This window comes from Pan troglodytes, chromosome 16 (genome assembly GCF_028858775.2).
Source record: "Pan troglodytes isolate AG18354 chromosome 16, NHGRI_mPanTro3-v2.0_pri, whole genome shotgun sequence".
Taxonomy (NCBI): domain Eukaryota; kingdom Metazoa; phylum Chordata; class Mammalia; order Primates; family Hominidae; genus Pan; species Pan troglodytes.
In genome coordinates, this window is record NC_072414.2 from 37,123,631 (window position 1) to 37,142,245 (window position 18,615).

Sequence of the window (18,615 nt, forward strand, 5' to 3'; positions counted from 1 at the left end):
GGCTCAATGTGGCTGAACGTCAATCTCTGTGCTCCAAGAGGAGAGTGAGCTGTGGTTCTGCCCTTGGGAACTCCAGGTGCCAGGGCCACCACTTGCAGCTGTGTAGGGTCCCCTCTGCAGAACTCCAGGAAGTGCTGAGTGAGGGCAGAACTGAGACTCAGAGAGGGCTGGTGAGGAGGTTCACATTCGGCTGAGATGGAGCTGGGGCTAGGTATAATATTAGGAGGGCTCAGTGCAGTGAGGATATCCCAACCCTACAGCAGTGAGGGAAGCGTGTGTGTGTGTGTGTGTGTGTGTGTGTGTACACTTCTGTGTGTGAGGGAGAGATGGAGGTTGGGATTCATTTTTTACCCCACTTGTTACCCAAGGCAGCCCCTTCCCCTCAGCTACCCAGAGTGCCCCCACCCCCTTTCTGCCACCCTAACCTCCTCCGTGATCCTGTGCCAGCACCTGTGGCCCAGCACCCAGGACGCTGGCTTCCTCTGCCTTCCCAGGAGACCCCTGTCCGCAGCCGAGACAGCTCAGCACTGAAGGCCTGCCAGCATGTGCTCCCTCTGTTGTTCGTGACTATTTTGAGGGCAGTGGATTTGGCTTCGGGGTCACCATCGGGACCCTCTGCTGCTTCCCTTTGGGTAAAATGATGGACAGAGTGGGGTGGGGTGAGAGATGCAAGCTAGGGGATGCAGTTTGGGTGGTTCCACTAATGACAACAAACCACGCAAACCACACAGAGCATGGTCCCTTTGGGTAGGAGAATGAAACATTAGAGGAGGAAGGGACAAGAGAAGTGTCTGACCTGCAGAGAAGTCAACTCCAGGGAGAATTGCCTCCCTGTTTTCCTGGGACTCCCCCCAGGGCCCAGCATTGGTCAGGAGCCAGGGAGAATCTATAATCCACAGCTTTTTGCAGGCCTGAGCCTAGAGGACTGTCAGAGGCAAATCCCTGTTTAAGAACAAGGGCTAAGACGGGGCGCGGTGGCTCATGCCTGTAATCCCAGCACTTTGAGAGGCCGAGGCAGGCGGATCACCTGAGGTCAGGAGTTTGAGACCAGCCTGATCAACATGGAGAAACCATGTCTCTACTAAAAATACAAAATTAGCCGGGCATGGTGGCGCATGCCTGTAATCCCAGCTACTCGGGAGGCTGAGGCAGGAGAATCAATTGAATCTGGGAGGCAGAGGTTGCGGTGAGCTTAGATCGCGCCATTGCACTCCAGCCTGGGCAACAAGAGCAAAACTCTGTCAAAAAAAGAAAGAAAGAGAGAGAGAGAGAATGGAAGGAAGGAAAGAAGGAAGGAAGGAAGGAAGGGAGGAAGGGAGGAAGAGCAGGCTGGGGCAGACATAGTCGCTGGAGTGAGGGCTTGGGGCTTAGTCTTTGGCAAGGCTGTGTGTGGGTCAGCTAGCAGCCTGGTGGGGTGAGTCTAGTCTCTGACACAAGGACTCTGGACTTAGTCTCTGGCCAGGAAGGGACGTGAGTGGTGGAATCTGAGGAAGAAGGGTGGGTATCTTAGATGCTACCCAAAGCTCCCCATGGGATGCAGAGCAGCTTCCCCCAGGGACCTTCCCAATTTGAAACAATTGAGCAAGCTGACCTAGGAGGTGGGGACAATAGGTGGTATTGCCAGGTAAGGAGCTGAGAAAGGAGCTGCTTCCATCCCCTAGACCCCCACGTCTCCCTGAACCCCTGCCTCTGCCCTCCCAGTGAGCCTGCTCAGCGCCTGGATTGTTGCCCGGCTCCGGATGAGAAATTTCAAGAGGCTCCAGGGCCAGGACCGCCAGAGCATCGTGTCTGAGAAGCTCGTGGGAGGCATGGAAGGTAGGTCAAGGGCTGGCCAGGGTGGTGGTAGGGAGGACATGGCTCAGCGCTACAGCTACCCACCTCCACCCCAGCAGCCTAAGGAAAAGGCCTCCCTTTTCTAGGACTGTAGGCAAGGCCACAGTGGCATTAAGCAGAAGTTGGACATGGAGTCCTGCAGCCTCCAGAGTTCCTCATGTGCAGCAGTCATTGGACCTTGCCTTACAGGGAGTAAGTGTAAGACCCTGTAGTGATCTTACAGGGTCACTATGACTTACGAATCCCTGGGAACTGCTGATTTGTAGCATCTCACGCTGGAACTCCAGGCAACAGAGAAGTGGTTAATGAAGGTCCAGAGTCAGACTGGGATTGGAATCTTGGTTCCACCACCACTATGGGCTATTGGGCCTTAGGCAGATTTTTGAATCTCTCTAAACCTTTTTTTTCTTATCCATAAAATAGCAATAATAATAGCACCTACCTCACAGGTTTATAATTAAATGAAATAATTCATGCAAAGCACTTGGTATAGTATTGAGCACATAGAAAACATTCAGGAAATGATAGTTACTATTCTTTTCATGGGGCTAGAGGCACAGCCAGGCTTTCAGGGAGGGAATGACTCTCAGTACCCCAGAAGGGGACAATGAACTGTGGAGGCCTCGATCTAATTTCAGCCCTGAGCTGGCCCTCTTCCTCCCAATGTACCTCTGATGGGTCCCAGCTGACGAAGCCCTGTCTCTCTCCCCCTAGCTTTGGAATGGCAAGGCCACAAGGAGCCCTGCCGGCCCGTGCTTGTGTACCTGCAGCCCGGGCAGATCCGTGTGGTAGATGGCAGGCTCACCGTGCTCCGCACCATCCAGCTGCAGCCTCCACAGAAGGTCAACCTCGTCCTGTCCAGCAACCGTGGACGCCGCACTCTGCTGCTCAAGATCCCCAAGGAGTATGACCTGGTATGGCTCACCTGGCATCTGGCTCCTTGTCCACAGCCAAGGCCAGGGAGGCAGCCAGGTGGAGGGGAAGAAGCATGGGGTCAGGAGGCAGGAAATGATAGTTACTGTGCAGGAGTCTGGCTTCTTGTTCCCGGGTGGAGTACCTGATAGAGAGATAAACTTGGACATGTTTATCCTGCTCCGGGTCTGCTGGATGACATAATCTCCATGGTTTCCTCCTAACTCTTGCAACCACAGTCTGCCTCCTCCTTTTCTAAGGACAACCTGTCAGGTCCCAGCTGGGTGTCCTTGGAAGAAGCAAAGCCCTCTTCCCTGTCCTCTTATCTCAGGATGTAGTGAATTTTTAGAGATTTTGGAGGAGAGCTAAATCAGAGGCCTGGCCCATGATCCCCTCCATCCTCTGGCCTTCCTGCCCTCCTCTGCCTTCTCCAGTATGGAATAGAGGGAAGAATGTCTTTGTACATGTGCCTTTAAATCCAAACTCTGCACCTATAAGCAAGTCACTTAACCCTACTGAGCGCCTTTCCTCTTCTGTAAAAGGAGATATAATATCCCTTTTTCAAGGCCACCCCAGTGGCCCCTCTGACATAATCCACATAAACTGCCTAACCTCAAGAGGCCTTGGCAAATGGTTGCTTTTGTTCGGGCTGCCCCCTTAGGTGCTGCTGTTTAACTTGGAGGAAGAGCGGCAGGCGCTGGTGGAAAATCTCCGGGGAGCTCTGAAGGAGAGCGGGTTGAGCATCCAGGAGTGGGAGCTGCGGGAGCAGGAGCTGATGAGAGCAGCTGTGACACGGGAGCAGCGGAGCCACCTCCTGGAGACCTTTTTCAGGCACCTTTTCTCCCAGGTGTGTACATGGGACCAGATCAATCCTTATGCTGTGGTGGTGTCCTTACCTGCATGAGGCCATGGGGTGACTCGAGGGGAAGTCAAAGCCCAGAGTTCTCAGCTTATAATCAAGTCTATTGCAATTTTGGATGAATCACCAGACTTTATCATAAGGAGTTGCCCCTGCCCCCATCTGAACCCCACCTCCAACTACGAGGCTCCAGTGGGGGGATGCCCAGGAATGGGCTTCTCTGCATGTGTTGCTTATCGCTCTCCTCAGGGCTGCCCAGACTTTCCATCCTCACTCATCTCAGCCTGCCTCAAAGGCTGCAGAGACCCAGAGCAGTGTGGGCACCATAAGGGATATTGTTCACCCCTTCTTGGGGGAGTGCAGCTGCCAGAGCCCTCCATGGGGCATTGATGTCCACCTTGCAGACTTCTGAGAGAGACTGGGAGGATATAGGGAAACAAGACAAAAATGCAGAGACTTGAGTCCACAGCTGGCACAAAAATAGAGGCAGCCTGGGAGCAGGGTAGTGGAGTGGAGAAACATGGTAGATAAAGATAAATAGGGTCAGGTGCGGTGGCTCACACCTGTAATCCTAGCACTTTGGGAGGCGGGGCAGGTGGATCACTTGAGGTCAGGGGTTTGAGACCAGCCTGGCCAACATGGCGAAACCCCGTCTCTACTAAAAATACAAAAATTAGCCGGGTGTGGTGGCGGATGCCTGTAATCCCAGCTACTTGGGAGGCTGAGGCAGGAGAATCACTTGAACCTGGGAGGCAGAGGTTGCAGTGAGCCGAGATTGCACCACTGCACTCCAGCCTGGGCAACAGAGTAAGACTCCATCTCAATTAAAAAAAAAAAAAGATAAATACAGCATGGTTCGCCCACTGAAGAAGCTTATCCTTCCACTGGGGAGATGGAACATGCACAGAAAGGAAGATAACTGGCAAAGAATGAAGGCTACAAAAGTGATTCAGGAAATCAGCAATCCGGGAGCTCAGAGAAGACAGTGAGTCTTCAGCCTGCTGTGAGATCATGGTGGAGGTGATATTTGGCAAGGACTTAAAGTTGGACAAGTTTTGGCTCAGAGGAAAGGAACAGGAGGGACTAAAAAGAGGGCTCCATGGAAGAGCAAAAAAATTAATGTTTGAGGAGAAAAAGCAGGATCATGTGGTTGGGGAGAGGATTCATGAGAGAAGCATCCATTGAACAGACATTTACTCTGTGCCAGGAACATGATTTAAAGTCATTTGAGGACAAACAAGTTGAATTTGAATATGTACAAGAACAGAGGGACCCTCAGCTGGGTGACTCCTTCCCAGAGTCCAGGCAGGACTGGGCATCTCCACTCATTCAGGATCCTTCGGGGCTATGGGAACTCCCTGTGCTGAGACACGAAGGGTGCTGATATATCCTGGGGGTGGCTGTCAGTGTCTCATATCTGCACGGTGATTTCAGCTTTCAGAACATTTTCAACACAACCACTTTTGTTGATCTCGCAATAAACCTGTGAGATAAGTAGGGCAGATGAGGAAATGAATTCCAGGCAACCGAAGAGACTTGCCTGAGGTCATTCAGCAAGCAGGTGACAGAGTTGGGACATGAACCCAGGTCTCTTGCCTCCAGCCCTAGGCTCTTCCCACTACAGCACCTTGTTTGAAGCTGTAAGGTTTACCTCATGAAACCATCACCAGACTTGGAGTAGGCACCTCACTTGACAGGCAGGAAAGACAGGTACTGTGGCCTGTGGCCTGCCTGCTTCCTCACTGTCTGTTCTCTCATACTGGGGAAGCCTCTGGGTGGGCTGGGGATGGCCATAATGAGAATTCCCCTTTCTCAAGCCCAGCTTTTCCTCAATCCAGCTGAAGCCTTGTCTTAGTTAAAACTTTTTTTACACATAAATAAGAGAAACCCCAATAAGCTAGCATTGACAAAGCGTCACTTGACTCTGAGAATACAGAGATGTCTCAGGAATTCCAAAGGGAGGACATCAACCTGGCCTGAAAGGACCTAGAAAAGGAAAGCTGTCAGCCAATGAGGCCACTCCTCCCCTAGGCTGCCTTTGCCTTACTTGATCTCTAAGTGGCTGAGCACTTGGAGGAAGAGAGTGGTCCACACTTTCTGAGCTTTCTTGTGCTCAAGTCAAGACAGACCTCACACTTCTTAATTCCAAGTGAGTTCCCTGTCCAGTCAGCTAAGGCAGAGGGTCAGGGTTCTGTAGAACAAACATGGCCTCAGGCACCACCATAAGGCCTCCTAGCAGAGGGGGTCCTGGGCAGACACCTCAAAAGGTGGCTCCTACAGGGCTCAGCTGAACTTCAAGTCAAGGAAGCCTTGTCTCTTCTCCCTCCCTCTACTTCTGCCCAAGTGCAGGTGCTGGACATCAACCAGGCTGACGCAGGGACCCTGCCCCTGGACTCCTCCCAGAAGGTGCAGGAGGCCCTGACCTGTGAGCTGAGCAGGGCCGAGTTTGCCGAGTCCCTGGGCCTCAAGCCCCAGGACATGTTTGTGGAGTCAATGTTCTCTCTGGCTGACAAGGATGGCAATGGCTACCTGTCCTTCCGAGAGTTCCTGGACATCCTGGTGGTCTTCATGAAAGGTGAGGGAGGAGGGAATGATAGGAGAGGCTGGACAGGGGCTGATCTGTTGGAGGTGGGGAAGCCCTGGGACCAGGTCTCCAGCCATGGCAGATGCCCAGAAGTGCCCAGGCCGAGGTCAGGAAGCAGAGCGACCCTTGCTGTGTCCAGAAGTGGGTCATCACACTGGTGTGAGGCCCCTTTTGGCCAGCCTGGGGGTTCAGGCAGGCAGGCGGGGGCTGTCCTTATGGAGTCCTCCCTCTCCCAGGCTCTCCTGAGGAAAAGTCTCGCCTTATGTTCCGCATGTACGACTTTGATGGGAATGGCCTCATTTCCAAGGATGAGTTCATCAGGATGCTGAGGTTGGTTCTCTGGGACAGCCAGGAGAATGGGCCAGGGCAGGGATGCCAGGGCAAATAGATGGGACCTGAAGGAGAGAGCAGAAGGGCCAAGGAAGGAGGCCTCCTCCTTACCCATGTAACCAGAGGCTGTTCCAACTAGCAGGGGGCTTGGGATGTGGCCAGTCGGGGCCCCTCCACATGGGCACAGAGAACTTGGTGCGATGGAGTCAGTGTGTCCTGTGTCTGGGTCGCAGGCCCCAGTCAGGGCCGGATGGTTCCTCTCCCCCAACCCCAGATCCTTCATCGAGATCTCCAACAACTGCCTGTCCAAGGCCCAGCTGGCTGAGGTGGTGGAGTCCATGTTCCGGGAGTCGGGATTCCAGGACAAGGAGGAGCTGACATGGGAGGATTTTCACTTCATGCTGCGGGACCACAATAGCGAGCTCCGCTTCACGCAGCTCTGTGTCAAAGGTGGGGCAGCCTGGTAGGCAGCACTGACTCATTGGTTAGGCATAGTAGGCACAATGCCCACATACTTTTAAGAGTCCACAGAAATGTTTTAATTTCCGTTAAAATCAGAAGAAAAAAATGAATGTAGTAATATGTAATAATGTATCCAATCTGGATTGTAGTTTTCTTTATATCAACATAATTATACAATATAATTTTAAAATATTATTTTTTATTTTTATGGAGGAAAGGACCCAAAAAGGTGAAAGTGCCTAGGGCCCAGGAAAGTCATAATGCAGCTCTGCTGGTGGGGTGGGTAGGGTCAGGATAGGGTAGGAAATGGTGATTGGAACTCTGCTTCCCCTGGCTCCCTGCCAAAGCCCCCTGTGCATGGTGCCCAGGGCAGGGGGAGACTGTCTCCCTGTTACAGCCCTACCCAGGCCATACTTCCTTCAGCTGGGATGTCTGTTTGTGGGGGTGGGGTGGTATCTCTTGGGGGTTTTTTTGCCACTATATCTCCTGGCTGAGTGCTCAGTAAATGTTTGCTGAATACATGAAGACCCAGTTCTGTTGTCCTTCCCCCTACTTCCTGCCCCACCAGTGTCTGATTCAAGTGGGTGGGGGCTAGAGTTAGAGTGAGGAATGGGCAAGCAGCAGGCAGGAGGGTCTGTCTGTGGCCTGCTCTGAGCTGTTATGGTATCTTTGCATCTTAGGACTCTCACTGGGGCATGTTGAGACCAAACCCAGCCCCTCCCAGAACTATGAGAAGGGGTAGGCTGAGCAGCCTCCACAGGGAAGAGGGGCAAGTTAGATAAGACACAGATGAGCCTCTGGTCAGGGCTTCCCCCTGGGGGTAAGGAGAGCTGGAAGAGAAGGAACCCAGCACTCCTGATTCTGCAGCTTTTTACCTTTCCCAGGCAACCAGGGCAGCAGGCACCTGAGCCTAAGGGCAGGGGCAAAGAAGGTGCATGGAAGGGAGCCCACACCACAGAGTCCCAGGGACATCCAACACCTGGGGTGGAGGGTAAAACCAGGCTTGGGGATTGAGGAAGATTAGCACTGAGTATTGTTTTCTTTTAATTGTTGTTGACTCCAGATTTTTTTTTTTTTAAAGATTTTAAAACTAAAGAAAAGGAACAAAGGGCCAGGTGCAATAGCTCATGCCTGTAATCCCAGCACTTTGGGAGGCCAAAGTGGGAGGATCACTTGAGGTCAGGAGTTTGAGACCAGCCTGGCCAACATAGAGAAACCCCATCTCTATTTAAAAAAGTACAAAAATTACCCAGGTGTGGTGGCACATGGCTGTAGTCCCAAGTACTCCAGAGGCTGAGGCACAAGAATCGCTTGAACCAGGAGGCAGAGGCTGTAGTGAGCCAAGATTGTGCCACTGCACTCCAACCTGGGCGACAGAGACTCTGTCTCAAAAAAAGAGATGTTCCTTCACTTTTCACCTAGATATGCTATTTGTTACCATTTTACCACATTTGCTGTTTGTGGAACATTTGAGAGTACAGGCACTAATACTTTGTTTTAAACATTCTGATTTAATTTTAATATAGTTCAGCTTATCTTCTTTTGACCTCAACTATAGACCAGGGTCATCTTCAGGCTTGGTTCAGCACTTGGAAGAAACCCAGAGATTCCCAGGACTCCTGTAAGAACTTGGCTTTGCAGCTTAGTCCTGCCCTGCCTTCAGTGCTCAGCCTAGACAGGAACAATGGGGTGGCTCCTGGGAGAGCTTTTCTCCTGCATATTTTATTATGAACATTTTCAAACACAGAAAAGTAAAAAGAACTGTAGTGTGATCTCCCATATACCTACCACCTAGATTCTACATTTAGCTCTTGGAGGTTTTAAGCTAGAGGATCTTAAGCCAAATTTTTATGGCAGAGCAGGCTCAGAAGGCAGGTTATATACAGTTCCCGAAATCTACCCCATAGTCCCAGAAGTGGGACTGATGATGGACACACTTTAGGGAAGCCTGCCTGGCCAACTTTCTTTCAGGCCTTTTCCCTGCCCACCTATGGCTGGGTCCAGCTCCCATTGGGGACAAGGGCTGAGGTTGGAGCACCCGAAAGCAGGGCCTCCATTGGTCTGGGACTGTCTACTGTGTCTGAGCATGGGATGGTAGGAGTGCTGTGCGTTTGAGCCAGGTCTTCCTGGGCTCTGGACCCTGAGCTGCTCCCTAGCCTGGCTCTGCTTTGCAGGGGTGGAGGTGCCTGAAGTCATCAAGGACCTCTGCCGGCGAGCCTCCTACATCAGCCAGGATATGATCTGGTGAGCCCCCATCTGGGAATGTCGGGGGGAGGAGTTGGGGAGTTGCCATTTCTCTCCCCTGAATGGCTGGGATCAGGGCCACCGCTAGCCCATGCAGCACCTTCAAACAAATTAGAAAAGGACACCCCTTTCTCTAGGCAGACACAGCCCTGTGCCAGGGCAAGCAGAAAGCCTGCTGGATTTCCGCTCTCACTTACGGCCTGGCCCAGATGCCCTTGTGAAGGGTAAAGGCATATGCAGCAGCCTTAGCGAGGACCCCCAAGATCAGACTCTGTCTATAGGTGACTGTGGGAATCCTGCTGTCCCCTTGCTGACAGCTCTGATCCTTCCTCAGCAGAATGGATTTGGAGGCAGACCAGGATAGCAGAGGAACGAGTGGTTGAGATGGCCAGCATCCTATCTCTTACCATTCTTGTCTTAGTCCCTCTCCCAGAGTGAGTGCCCGCTGTTCCCGCAGCGACATTGAGACTGAGTTGACACCTCAGAGACTGCAGTGCCCCATGGACACAGACCCTCCCCAGGAGATTCGGCGGAGGTTTGGCAAGAAGTATGTCTGCTCTTCCCCTTAAGCCCAGGCAGTTCATCCATTCCTTCAGCTTATAAACATCCTTTCCTTGCTGCCAGGCACTGTGCTAAACATTGTGGGTATAGGCAGGGTGAATAGTCCTTGCCCAAGAACATCACAATCTAAGAAGAGAATCTGGTACACTGATAATTTCAATATCCCACTGATGACTGTTCTAATAGTGGTAAGAGCGAAGGGCTTTGGAACTCAAGGAAACACTCACCTCTGCCAGGGAGGTCAGAGATGCCTTCATGGAAGAGGTGTCCTTTGAGTCTCTAGTAAAGGCTGAATATGGGTGCCGGGTGGGAGTTGGGAGCTACAGACTGGAAGGAGAGGGACTGAGTGTGAATGAACACAGGTAGATGGAGTGCATCCCCTGGGAAGAAATGACCACTCCAAGCCATCCCTCCACTGCCAGCTTGCTTATGCAATGCAATATAGCCTGATGCGGTGAGGTCTGAACCCTTCTTCCACAAGGGTAACTAGGTTTCTTTCTCGGAAGCAGTGGGCTTCCCTCACTTCTGGGCGGCTCACCTCCGTGAAGTGGGGCCCCACTAGCGTTGGGTCCGATGGTGGGTGCCAAAGGCTAAGGCTTCCTGTCTCCCAGGGTAACGTCATTCCAGCCCTTGCTGTTCACTGAGGCGCACCGAGAGAAGTTCCAACGCAGCCGTCTCCACCAGACGGTGCAACAGTTCAAGCGCTTCATTGAGAACTACCGGCGCCACATCGGCTGCGTGGCCGTGTTCTACGCCATCGCTGGGGGGCTTTTCCTGGAGAGGGCCTACTGTGAGTGACTTTACTTACCACGAGCCCTGTCCCTAGGCTTGCAATGAGTGATCGCCCTGGGGGTGGAGCCTACTGTGAGTGACGGACAGCCCTGGGGTGGGGCCTGCGATAAGTGCCAGCCCTGGGTAGGGTAAGTGGAGCCTGTCTGAGTGAAGACTGTGCGGGGGAGGCCTGTTGTGAGTGGCAGCCGGCCAGGGCCTACCGCCCCTAACCAGCTCTCTCTCCTCTGCACTGACCCTCGCTTGCCTGCCTGGGCCCCCTCCACAGACTACGCCTTTGCCGCACACCACACGGGCATCACGGACACCACCCGCGTGGGAATCATCCTGTCGCGGGGCACAGCAGCCAGCATCTCTTTCATGTTCTCCTATATCTTGCTCACCATGTGCCGCAACCTCATCACCTTCCTGCGAGAAACCTTCCTCAACCGCTACGTGCCCTTCGACGCCGCCGTGGACTTCCATCGCCTCATTGCCTCCACCGCCATCGTCCTCACAGGCAGGGCCTGGGTGTCCCTGGGAGGCTCTCCAGGGCCTCCCGCCCCCGCTGACTTCCCCTCCTATGAGAGCCCCCCTGTCTGCTGGCACTTACCTTTAATGTCCTTCTCCATCAGGATGGAGTTGGCCTGGGCCAGGGTGTGAAGTAAGCCCGGGAGCCTGTCGCTGGTCACTGCCAAGTGCCTCTTCCCACACTTTCCAGGGCGCCTCACCAGCCTCAGCTGACAAGTTTCTAACACCCCAGAATGAGTGTGCATAATGTGTCAATTCTCCCAATTTTTATGTTTTAAAGCATGACTCTGAGAGAAAGCAAAGGAGTGAACTTCTAATGCTGTAATTTCAGACTCACATGGTTGCGCACATGGATGGTGTGTCTGTGGGGTGTTGGGTAGGGCCAGGTGATTGTTTAGAGGTCAGAAGTCCAGGCCGGCGCGGCGGCTTATGCCCCTAATCCCAGCACTTTGGGAAGCTGAGGTGGGCGGATCACTTGAGCTCAGGAGTTCGAGACCAGCCTGGCCAACATGGTGAAACCCCGTCTCTACCAAAAATACAAAAATCAGCTGGGTGTGGTGGCACATGCCGGTAATCCCAGCTACTCAGGAGGCTGAGGCAGGAGAATTGCTTGAACCTGGGAGGCAGAGGTTGCAGTGAGCCGAGATCGCACCACTGCCCTCCAGCCTGGGTAACAGAGTGAGAATCCATCTAAAAAAAAAAAAAAAAAAAAAAAGAGGTCAGAAGTCGAGACTCCTAAGGTACTTCTTTGGGACCCCCACTCTGGCCAGGGTCCTCGATCTTGGGCTGAATGAGTGAGCACCCACCCTGGGCTGCCCCAAGCTCACCACTTGGTCTGCTCTTCCTTAGTCTTACACAGTGTGGGCCATGTGGTGAATGTGTACCTGTTCTCCATCAGCCCCCTCAGCGTCCTCTCCTGCCTCTTTCCTGGCCTCTTCCATGATGATGGGTGAGTAAGTGCGAATGTGTGTGTGTGTGTGTGTGTGTGTGTGTGTGTGTAATGGGGAGGATTCCTTTTGGGTGGAAAGAAACAAATTATCTGGCTCCAGAGGAGACTGTCACCTTCTAGGTTACAGGACAGACAGTGACCAGCCTGAGCCCCTAATGCCAAGTCAGCAGGAGAGACTGGTGACCGAGTTGGGGTGCCTCCCCTGAAGGGTCCCATCTGGAATTCCCAAAGATCTCCTCTCATTAGCTGGGCATGGTGGTGCGTGCCTGTAATCCCAGCTACTGGGGAGGCTGAGGCAGGAGAATGGCTTGAAACCAGGAGGTGGAGGTTGCAGTGAGCCAAGATCATGCCACTGCACTCCAGCCTGGGTGACAGAGCAAGACTCTGCCTCAAAAAAAAAAAGAGAGAGAGATCTCCTCTCAAGGTGTCTCTTTGCTGTCCCTTCCACACAGGTCTGAGTTCCCCCAGAAGTATTACTGGTGGTTCTTCCAGACCGTACCAGGTGAGAACCCTCCTTGATCCATGAATTTCTGGACCTGACTGTGAGTTCAAGGCTCTGGGTTCTCTGCACCCCAGAGCAACCCAGGTTCACTCACTCAGCTCTTCCGGTGACCCAGGCTCTGTCCTCTGGCCTGAGGACACTATTGGGTGGGCAGGAGACTTAGACTACTCTGCATTCCAGTCCTCCTCGCAGGAGCTCAGCTGGGTTCCTGCCCCTACTTTGGGCTAGTTCCTCCTCTAGTAGGGTTAGGAGGAGAAATATCTCCTACTATGGACTAGTTCCAGTGGAATAGGAGTGGCTGGCTACCTCTTCCCCCAATACACACACATACCCTAACAGTAGCTTTGAGGAGTGCTGTGCCCCAGCTGCATGGGGGAGGGAGCAGGCTCTTTGTCAAGCCAGACAGAGGCGCCTACCCAGTATGCCTTGAAAGGAGCGTTTGGGGGATATTCCTAACTCCCTATAATCACCCATCTTAGAGCTATTAGCTGTGAATCTATTCAAACTCTCTTGAACCTATTTATATTTTCAGTCTGTTCCTTCCTTGGAGTAACATAATTTCTATACTGGCTCCTCTCTGTGAAACACAGCATGGTTTTTTTTTTTTTTTTTTTTTTTAATCCTAAAATGATCTGCTTTGAACTTCAGAGGGTGCTTGCTAATTCCTGCACACTGAGATTTAGTGGATAAGCCTGTGTTTATGCTCTCCTCTCCTTTTAGGACTTTACAGGCTTTGGTTAGATCCCTTCTTAACCTTTACTTTTTTACACTTCAGGGCTCTAATCTTCTTAACTTCTGCCTCTCTCTTCCTTGATCACTTGAGGGAGCATTCTCTGTCCTCTCTGCCCTGCCCTGACTCCAGTATTATCCCCCTGTATACCCATGGCCTGGATCCCCTGTGAGAGGAGGGGCCTCCCACCAACTCTGGGTTGTACTTGGGGACCCTGGTGATGAGCAGGGACAGTGTGGTCCTGGCCAGTCACTAACAGTGCCAGTGCTCATGCTGTGTGCTGTGGCAGCCAACAAAGAGTGGTGCAGGGACAAGGACCAAACCTTGACTCGATGAGAGTACGGCCTGTCATTTCCATTGTTTGGCCCAGAGGGCCCAGAGTGGACACCCTCTGCATCCATTCATTCAGCACACATTTATATAGGGCCCACAGTGTGCCAGGCCCTTGCACTAGGCACTAGGATTCAGTGGCAAACTAGCTTAGCCTGTTCCTCATTCTTGAGAACCCGAGAGTCAGGAAAGTGACAGACAAAAACCAAATAATGACATTGGTGAAAAATTGGCTGGGCGTGGTGGCTCATGCCTGTATTCCCAGCACTTTGGGAGGCCAAGGTGGGCGGATCACCTGAGGCCAGGAGTTCAAGACCAGCCTGGCCAACATGGCAGAACCCTGTCTCTACTAAAAATAAAAAAAATTAGCTGGGCATGATGGTGCATGCCTTTAGTTCCAGCTCCTCAGGAGGCTGAGGCAGAAGAATCATTTGAACCTGGGAGGCAGAGGTTGCAGTGAGCCGAGATTGCACCAATGCACTCCAGGGAGCCTGGGTGACAGAGCGAGACTCCATCTCAAAAAAAAAAAAAAAAAAAAAAAAAATCATGGTGACAAGGGCTATGAAAAGTGAACAATGTCTGCTGAAATGAAAGGTACCTGTGATCAGTGGTGTTGGGGGAGAGGACCAGAGGAGAATGCTGGGACATTCTTACTCCAACTTGGGCAGTGGAGTGGAGAGGGGACCTTGGAAGCTCCAGAACAGTTCCCTTTCAAGGCACTGATCTTCTGCCTTCCACCCTATGTTCATTTTGCAGGCCTCACGGGGGTTGTGCTGCTCCTGATCCTGGCCATCATGTATGTCTTTGCCTCCCACCACTTCCGCCGCCGCAGTTTCCGGGGCTTCTGGCTGACCCACCACCTCTACATCCTGCTCTATGTCCTGGTGAGGGCTTTTGGCTGTGAGCCAGGCCAGGAGGGTATGGGCAGGACATTTCCAGGGAGGCAAGGAGAGCTGGGACATTCATTCAATTTCAAGCTATTTGAAGCATCCTCTTCACTTCTCGACGTCCCTCTTTGAAGGTGGAGATGATAGTACAGGGCTCTCCATTAGGATGACCCCAATATGCAGCACTTGGAAGCTCAGCTCCCTGGCATGGGTTTTGCAGTAGCAGCCCTGCCAGACTGATTTCCATTCCTCGCAGACACCTCCACCCCACTTCTGCCCAGCTAGTCTTTCCCCACTTTGGGTGGCTGGTTTTGGCTCCTGGGTGGACTACCTGCACCCAAGACAGCATCACCCTTTTTGAAGAAACTTATCTTAAATGGGTTCTGCCACTTTTGTTCTGATCCTATTTTTTGGGGCATTAGTCACACCTGCTAAGTGCCACCTGTACAGTATATAAGCTTGTTCAAAATGACTTCAGTTGGATTGCTGATCTAATGAATTTTTATTTTTTATTTTTTGAGACAGAGTCTCACCCTGTCGCCCAGGCTGGAGTGCAATGGCACGATCTCAACTCACAGCAACCACCGCCTTCCGGGTTCAAGCAATTCTCCTGCCTCAGCCTCCTGAGTAGCTGGGACTACAGGCACGCACCACCATGCCTGGCTAATTTTTGTATCTTTAGTAGAGACAGGGTTTCACCATGTTGGCCAGGCTGGTCTCGAATTCCTGACCTCGTGATCCACCCACCTCAGCCTCCCAAAGTGCTGGGATTACAGGCGTGAGCCACCGCGCCAGGCCAATCAAATAGATTTTTAAGACTCTACCTATCCCCTTTCCTTCTCCTTAACCTTGGCTCCTGCCTCCCTCTCTCCATGTTGCCTCCCTTCTCATGTTCCCTTCACCCTCCCCTGGGTTTCTCATCGGCTGCCTAGCTGGTTAGTTCCCGAGCTGATTCTGTGTCCCTGTGTTGTGGCTCTGCTTGTCTGCCTTCCTCATGAGCAGAGGCAATTCCCTAAAGGGTACTCTGAGGGCCTCACTTAGAAGCTAAACCAAATCCCAAGGCTCCAGCTCTTCCCTGCAGCAGAACTGCATACAGGGCTCTCCTTTGTGCCGAGACAAAGAGAAACTGCACCATGGCCTCGGTCAGGTTGGCTCCTGCTGTCTGACCTGCCTTCTCTCAGGTGCAGTTCTGTCCTCACTGACAGATAGGAGGGTCTGTTTCATCTTGCCTGTTGCTCAGCATTTCACAGTTCTGAAGATGACTACTTAGCCTTGGCTTAGGATGTTTCCTAGAACTGATGATATGCGTTTCCTAAGAAACATCTCTTTCTTTGGAAGCTATGACTAATTTACCCTCTCTCCTCCTCTTCCCAATAATGAGTGGAGCCCTAGCATTCTTGGCTACTGCTTCTGTTGGGGGTGGAAATGACGTTCTTGTTCCTGGTGATAAAGCAGCTACTTTGAACTAGATGAGAGATCCAGAAGAGTGGCCAGGCAGGCTCCCTAAGACCCAGAGCCCTTTCTGATTTGTCCTGGGGTGTAGGCATCACTAGGATTCCGAGCCACCCTTCCTGCCAGCAGGAAAGTCAGGGGTTCGAAAGGTGTGGCCGGGCGCAGTGGCTCACATCTGTAATCCAGCACTTTGAGATGCCGAGGTGGGTGGATCACCTGAGGCCAGGAGCTCAAGACCAGCCTGGTCAACATGGCGAAACCTCGTCTCTACTAAAAATACAAAAATTAGCTGAGTGTGGTGATGCACACCTATAGTCCTAGCTACTCAGGAGGCTGAGGCATGAGAATCGCTTGAACCCAGGAGGTGAAGGTTGCAGTGAGCCGAGATCATGCCATTACACTCTACCCTGGGCAACAGATGGAGAGCCTGTTTAAAAAAAAAAAAAAGAAATAAAAAAGGAAAAAAGAAAGGTGGAGGCCTCTATGCTAGGCTATCCTCACCAGCAGTTTGGGACAATCTCATCTCAGGGAGATCAGGGCAAGAGCACCCTCTTTGTTCCCACTTGTCCCAGGCGTGACCACTTGACTTCAAGCAGAAAGATAAATTACAAGTAAAGGACCCCAGTATAGACTAGACCCTGGGGAAGGATGGCCAGGCTTCTGATCCAGGCAGAAGAGGGCAGGGCTAGCACATCAGAGGCTGAGCTGGCTGAGCCACCACCCCATCCCACCAGCCAACAAGGAATCTGCAGCAGCCTTGTGGTTTAAAAGGAAAGCCAGCACAAAATAGGGTGTAGAAACAGAGCAGCATGACGTCACCCTGCCATTGTACTCAGCCTGTTTGGATGCTCAGAAAGCCTTAGGGGTGGGTGTGGGCTCCACAATGAAACAGTGAACTTGGGGAAGAAAGAGCCAGTTCAAAGAAGAGCTCAGAGAGGTTTAAGTTAGTCTTGTAGGGAAAGGTTCAAGAATCTAGGAAGACTTAGCTGGGGGAAGGGAACGCCTGAATGGGGAACCAGAGTTCAGTTTAAAAGCTATCTGTTGGCCGAGTGCAGTGGCTCGCACCTGTAATCCCAGCATTTTGGGAGGCTGAGGCGGGTGGATTACCTGAGATCAGGAGTTGGAGACCAGTCTGGCCAACATGGTGAAACCCCGTCTCTACAAAAAAATTAGCCGGGAGTGGTGGCATGCGCCTCTAATCCCAGCTACTCGGGAGGCTGAGGCAGGGGAATTTTTTGAACCAGGGAGGTGGAGGTTGCATTGAGCCAAGATCACACCACTGCACTCCAGCCTGGGTGACAGCGAGACTTCCATCTCAAAAAAAAAAAAAAAAAAAAAAAAGCAGCTATCTGTGTATCTGTGGAGGGTCTTTTATGTACTAGCTCTCTGTAGGGCCCAGCAGCAGAAGGGGAGACTCTAATCTCTTCCTTAGGAACTTAGGATTCGCTGTGACAAAAAGTGGCACATGCATGAAATGATCAAAATGAACACTTGATATAGGATTAATTGCTGAGCGGAGTGTTCCAAACAGTAAGTTATAGGAGTTCACTGAAGGGAGTTTCACTTGGGCTAAATTGGCTAGGGAAGACTTTGAGGAGAAGACTGGACTTGGGCCAAGGGTCTGGGGGAGGTAAGCTAAGCTTTGACAGGGCAGAGTGGAAACTGAAGAGCAATCCAGGTAAAAGGAAGGGCGTGAGCACAGGCAGAGGTGGGAATGGTGATAGGATATTCAGGAGGCAGAGGGGACAGGGCTGGCTGCGGATGGCCATAGGGCATTAGGTGGTGGCAGGACATGCTGCTGGTGATCATGTGGCAGCTGCAGTTGAAACTGAGGGGCTGTGGCTCAGCTGAGAGGCCATGCCACATGGCGGAGCATAGAAAGAGATGAGCAGGTGACAAAACCAGGCTTGGGCAACACCCATGACTGGGGGTGGCAGAAGGAATTAAGCCAGTGGAGGAGATGGAAAGCGAGTGGCCCAAAGTGGGAGAACCAGTAGAGCATTGTTGTAGAAGTGGCGAGAAGGAGGTGGTCACTAGTGCCTCAGGCTTCTAAGAGTAGGAGCCAACATGGCCTGAAAAGATATCTTTTACCCATTTGTGGGGCTGCTGGGCCCTCAGTGGGAAGGTCCTAAGGAGAGGTGGACGCAGAAGTCAAACTGAGCCAGACTCAGGAGCAAGCAAGTGGGAAGAATGTGACCAAGTAGTGTCTGACCATGTTAGACAAACTTATTAGGGAAAGGACCAGAGCTGGATGATACTTGTCAGTTATTACATGGAAAAGGGAGACTAGTTAGGTATTCTTAGCCTGGAAAAGGAGAGGATAGACTGGGGAAGCGCCTTTCCCCAACAGTTACTGTGTGCCTATCATATGCCAGGCAGAAACTGCTAGGAGCTTGTAATGGCAAACAGTCCCTACCCCTTCAGTCCAGTGGGGAAAACGACAGTAAACATGTAAATGAATGAGGAAGCAAAAGTACTGTTGGCCGCGCGCGGTGGCTCATGCCTGTAATCTCAGCACTTTGGGAGGCTGAGGTGGGCAAATCATTCGAGGTCAGGAGTTCGAGACCAGCCTGGCCAACATGGTGAAACCCCATCTCTACTAAAAATACAAAAATTATCTGGGTGTGGTGGCAGGTGCCTGTAATTCCAGCTACTCGGGAGGCTGAGGCAGGAGAATCTCT

General features: G+C 52.0%; 2 protein-coding genes across 16 annotated transcripts in view; one reads left to right on the plus strand and one right to left on the minus strand.

Moving 5' to 3' along the window:
- Positions 1–18,615, plus strand: part of DUOX1 (dual oxidase 1) — a 35,884-nt gene that overhangs the window by 11,780 nt on the left and 5,489 nt on the right. For all 4 annotated transcript variants that reach the window (XM_016928146.3, XM_001163225.5, XM_016928147.4 and 1 more), the window contains 14 exons: positions 495–632; positions 1,702–1,815; positions 2,548–2,747; positions 3,407–3,592; positions 5,954–6,179; positions 6,425–6,518; positions 6,793–6,968; positions 9,155–9,224; positions 9,646–9,771; positions 10,397–10,575; positions 10,843–11,073; positions 11,934–12,033; positions 12,486–12,535; positions 14,352–14,479. In XM_016928146.3, the coding sequence (XP_016783635.3) occupies positions 495–632; positions 1,702–1,815; positions 2,548–2,747; positions 3,407–3,592; positions 5,954–6,179; positions 6,425–6,518; positions 6,793–6,968; positions 9,155–9,224; positions 9,646–9,771; positions 10,397–10,575; positions 10,843–11,073; positions 11,934–12,033; positions 12,486–12,535; positions 14,352–14,479 (2,018 nt within the window). The remainder of the gene's footprint in view (positions 1–494; positions 633–1,701; positions 1,816–2,547; positions 2,748–3,406; positions 3,593–5,953; positions 6,180–6,424; positions 6,519–6,792; positions 6,969–9,154; positions 9,225–9,645; positions 9,772–10,396; positions 10,576–10,842; positions 11,074–11,933; positions 12,034–12,485; positions 12,536–14,351; positions 14,480–18,615) is intronic.
- The window catches only part of SHF (Src homology 2 domain containing F), a 56,831-nt gene continuing 40,954 nt past the window's right edge, over positions 2,739–18,615 (minus strand). The window contains exons 8-11 of one of the 12 annotated variants that reach the window (XR_010151365.1): positions 11,167–11,774; positions 10,013–10,112; positions 6,028–6,583; positions 4,784–5,087 (exon numbers count right to left, since the gene is read on the minus strand). The gene's annotated coding sequence lies outside the window, so the exon portion shown is untranslated. Of the gene's footprint in view, positions 2,891–4,783; positions 11,775–18,615 lie in introns of those variants that run through there. The other 11 variants (XR_010151364.1, XR_010151362.1, XR_008539569.2 and 8 more) reach the window with 11 other exon arrangements.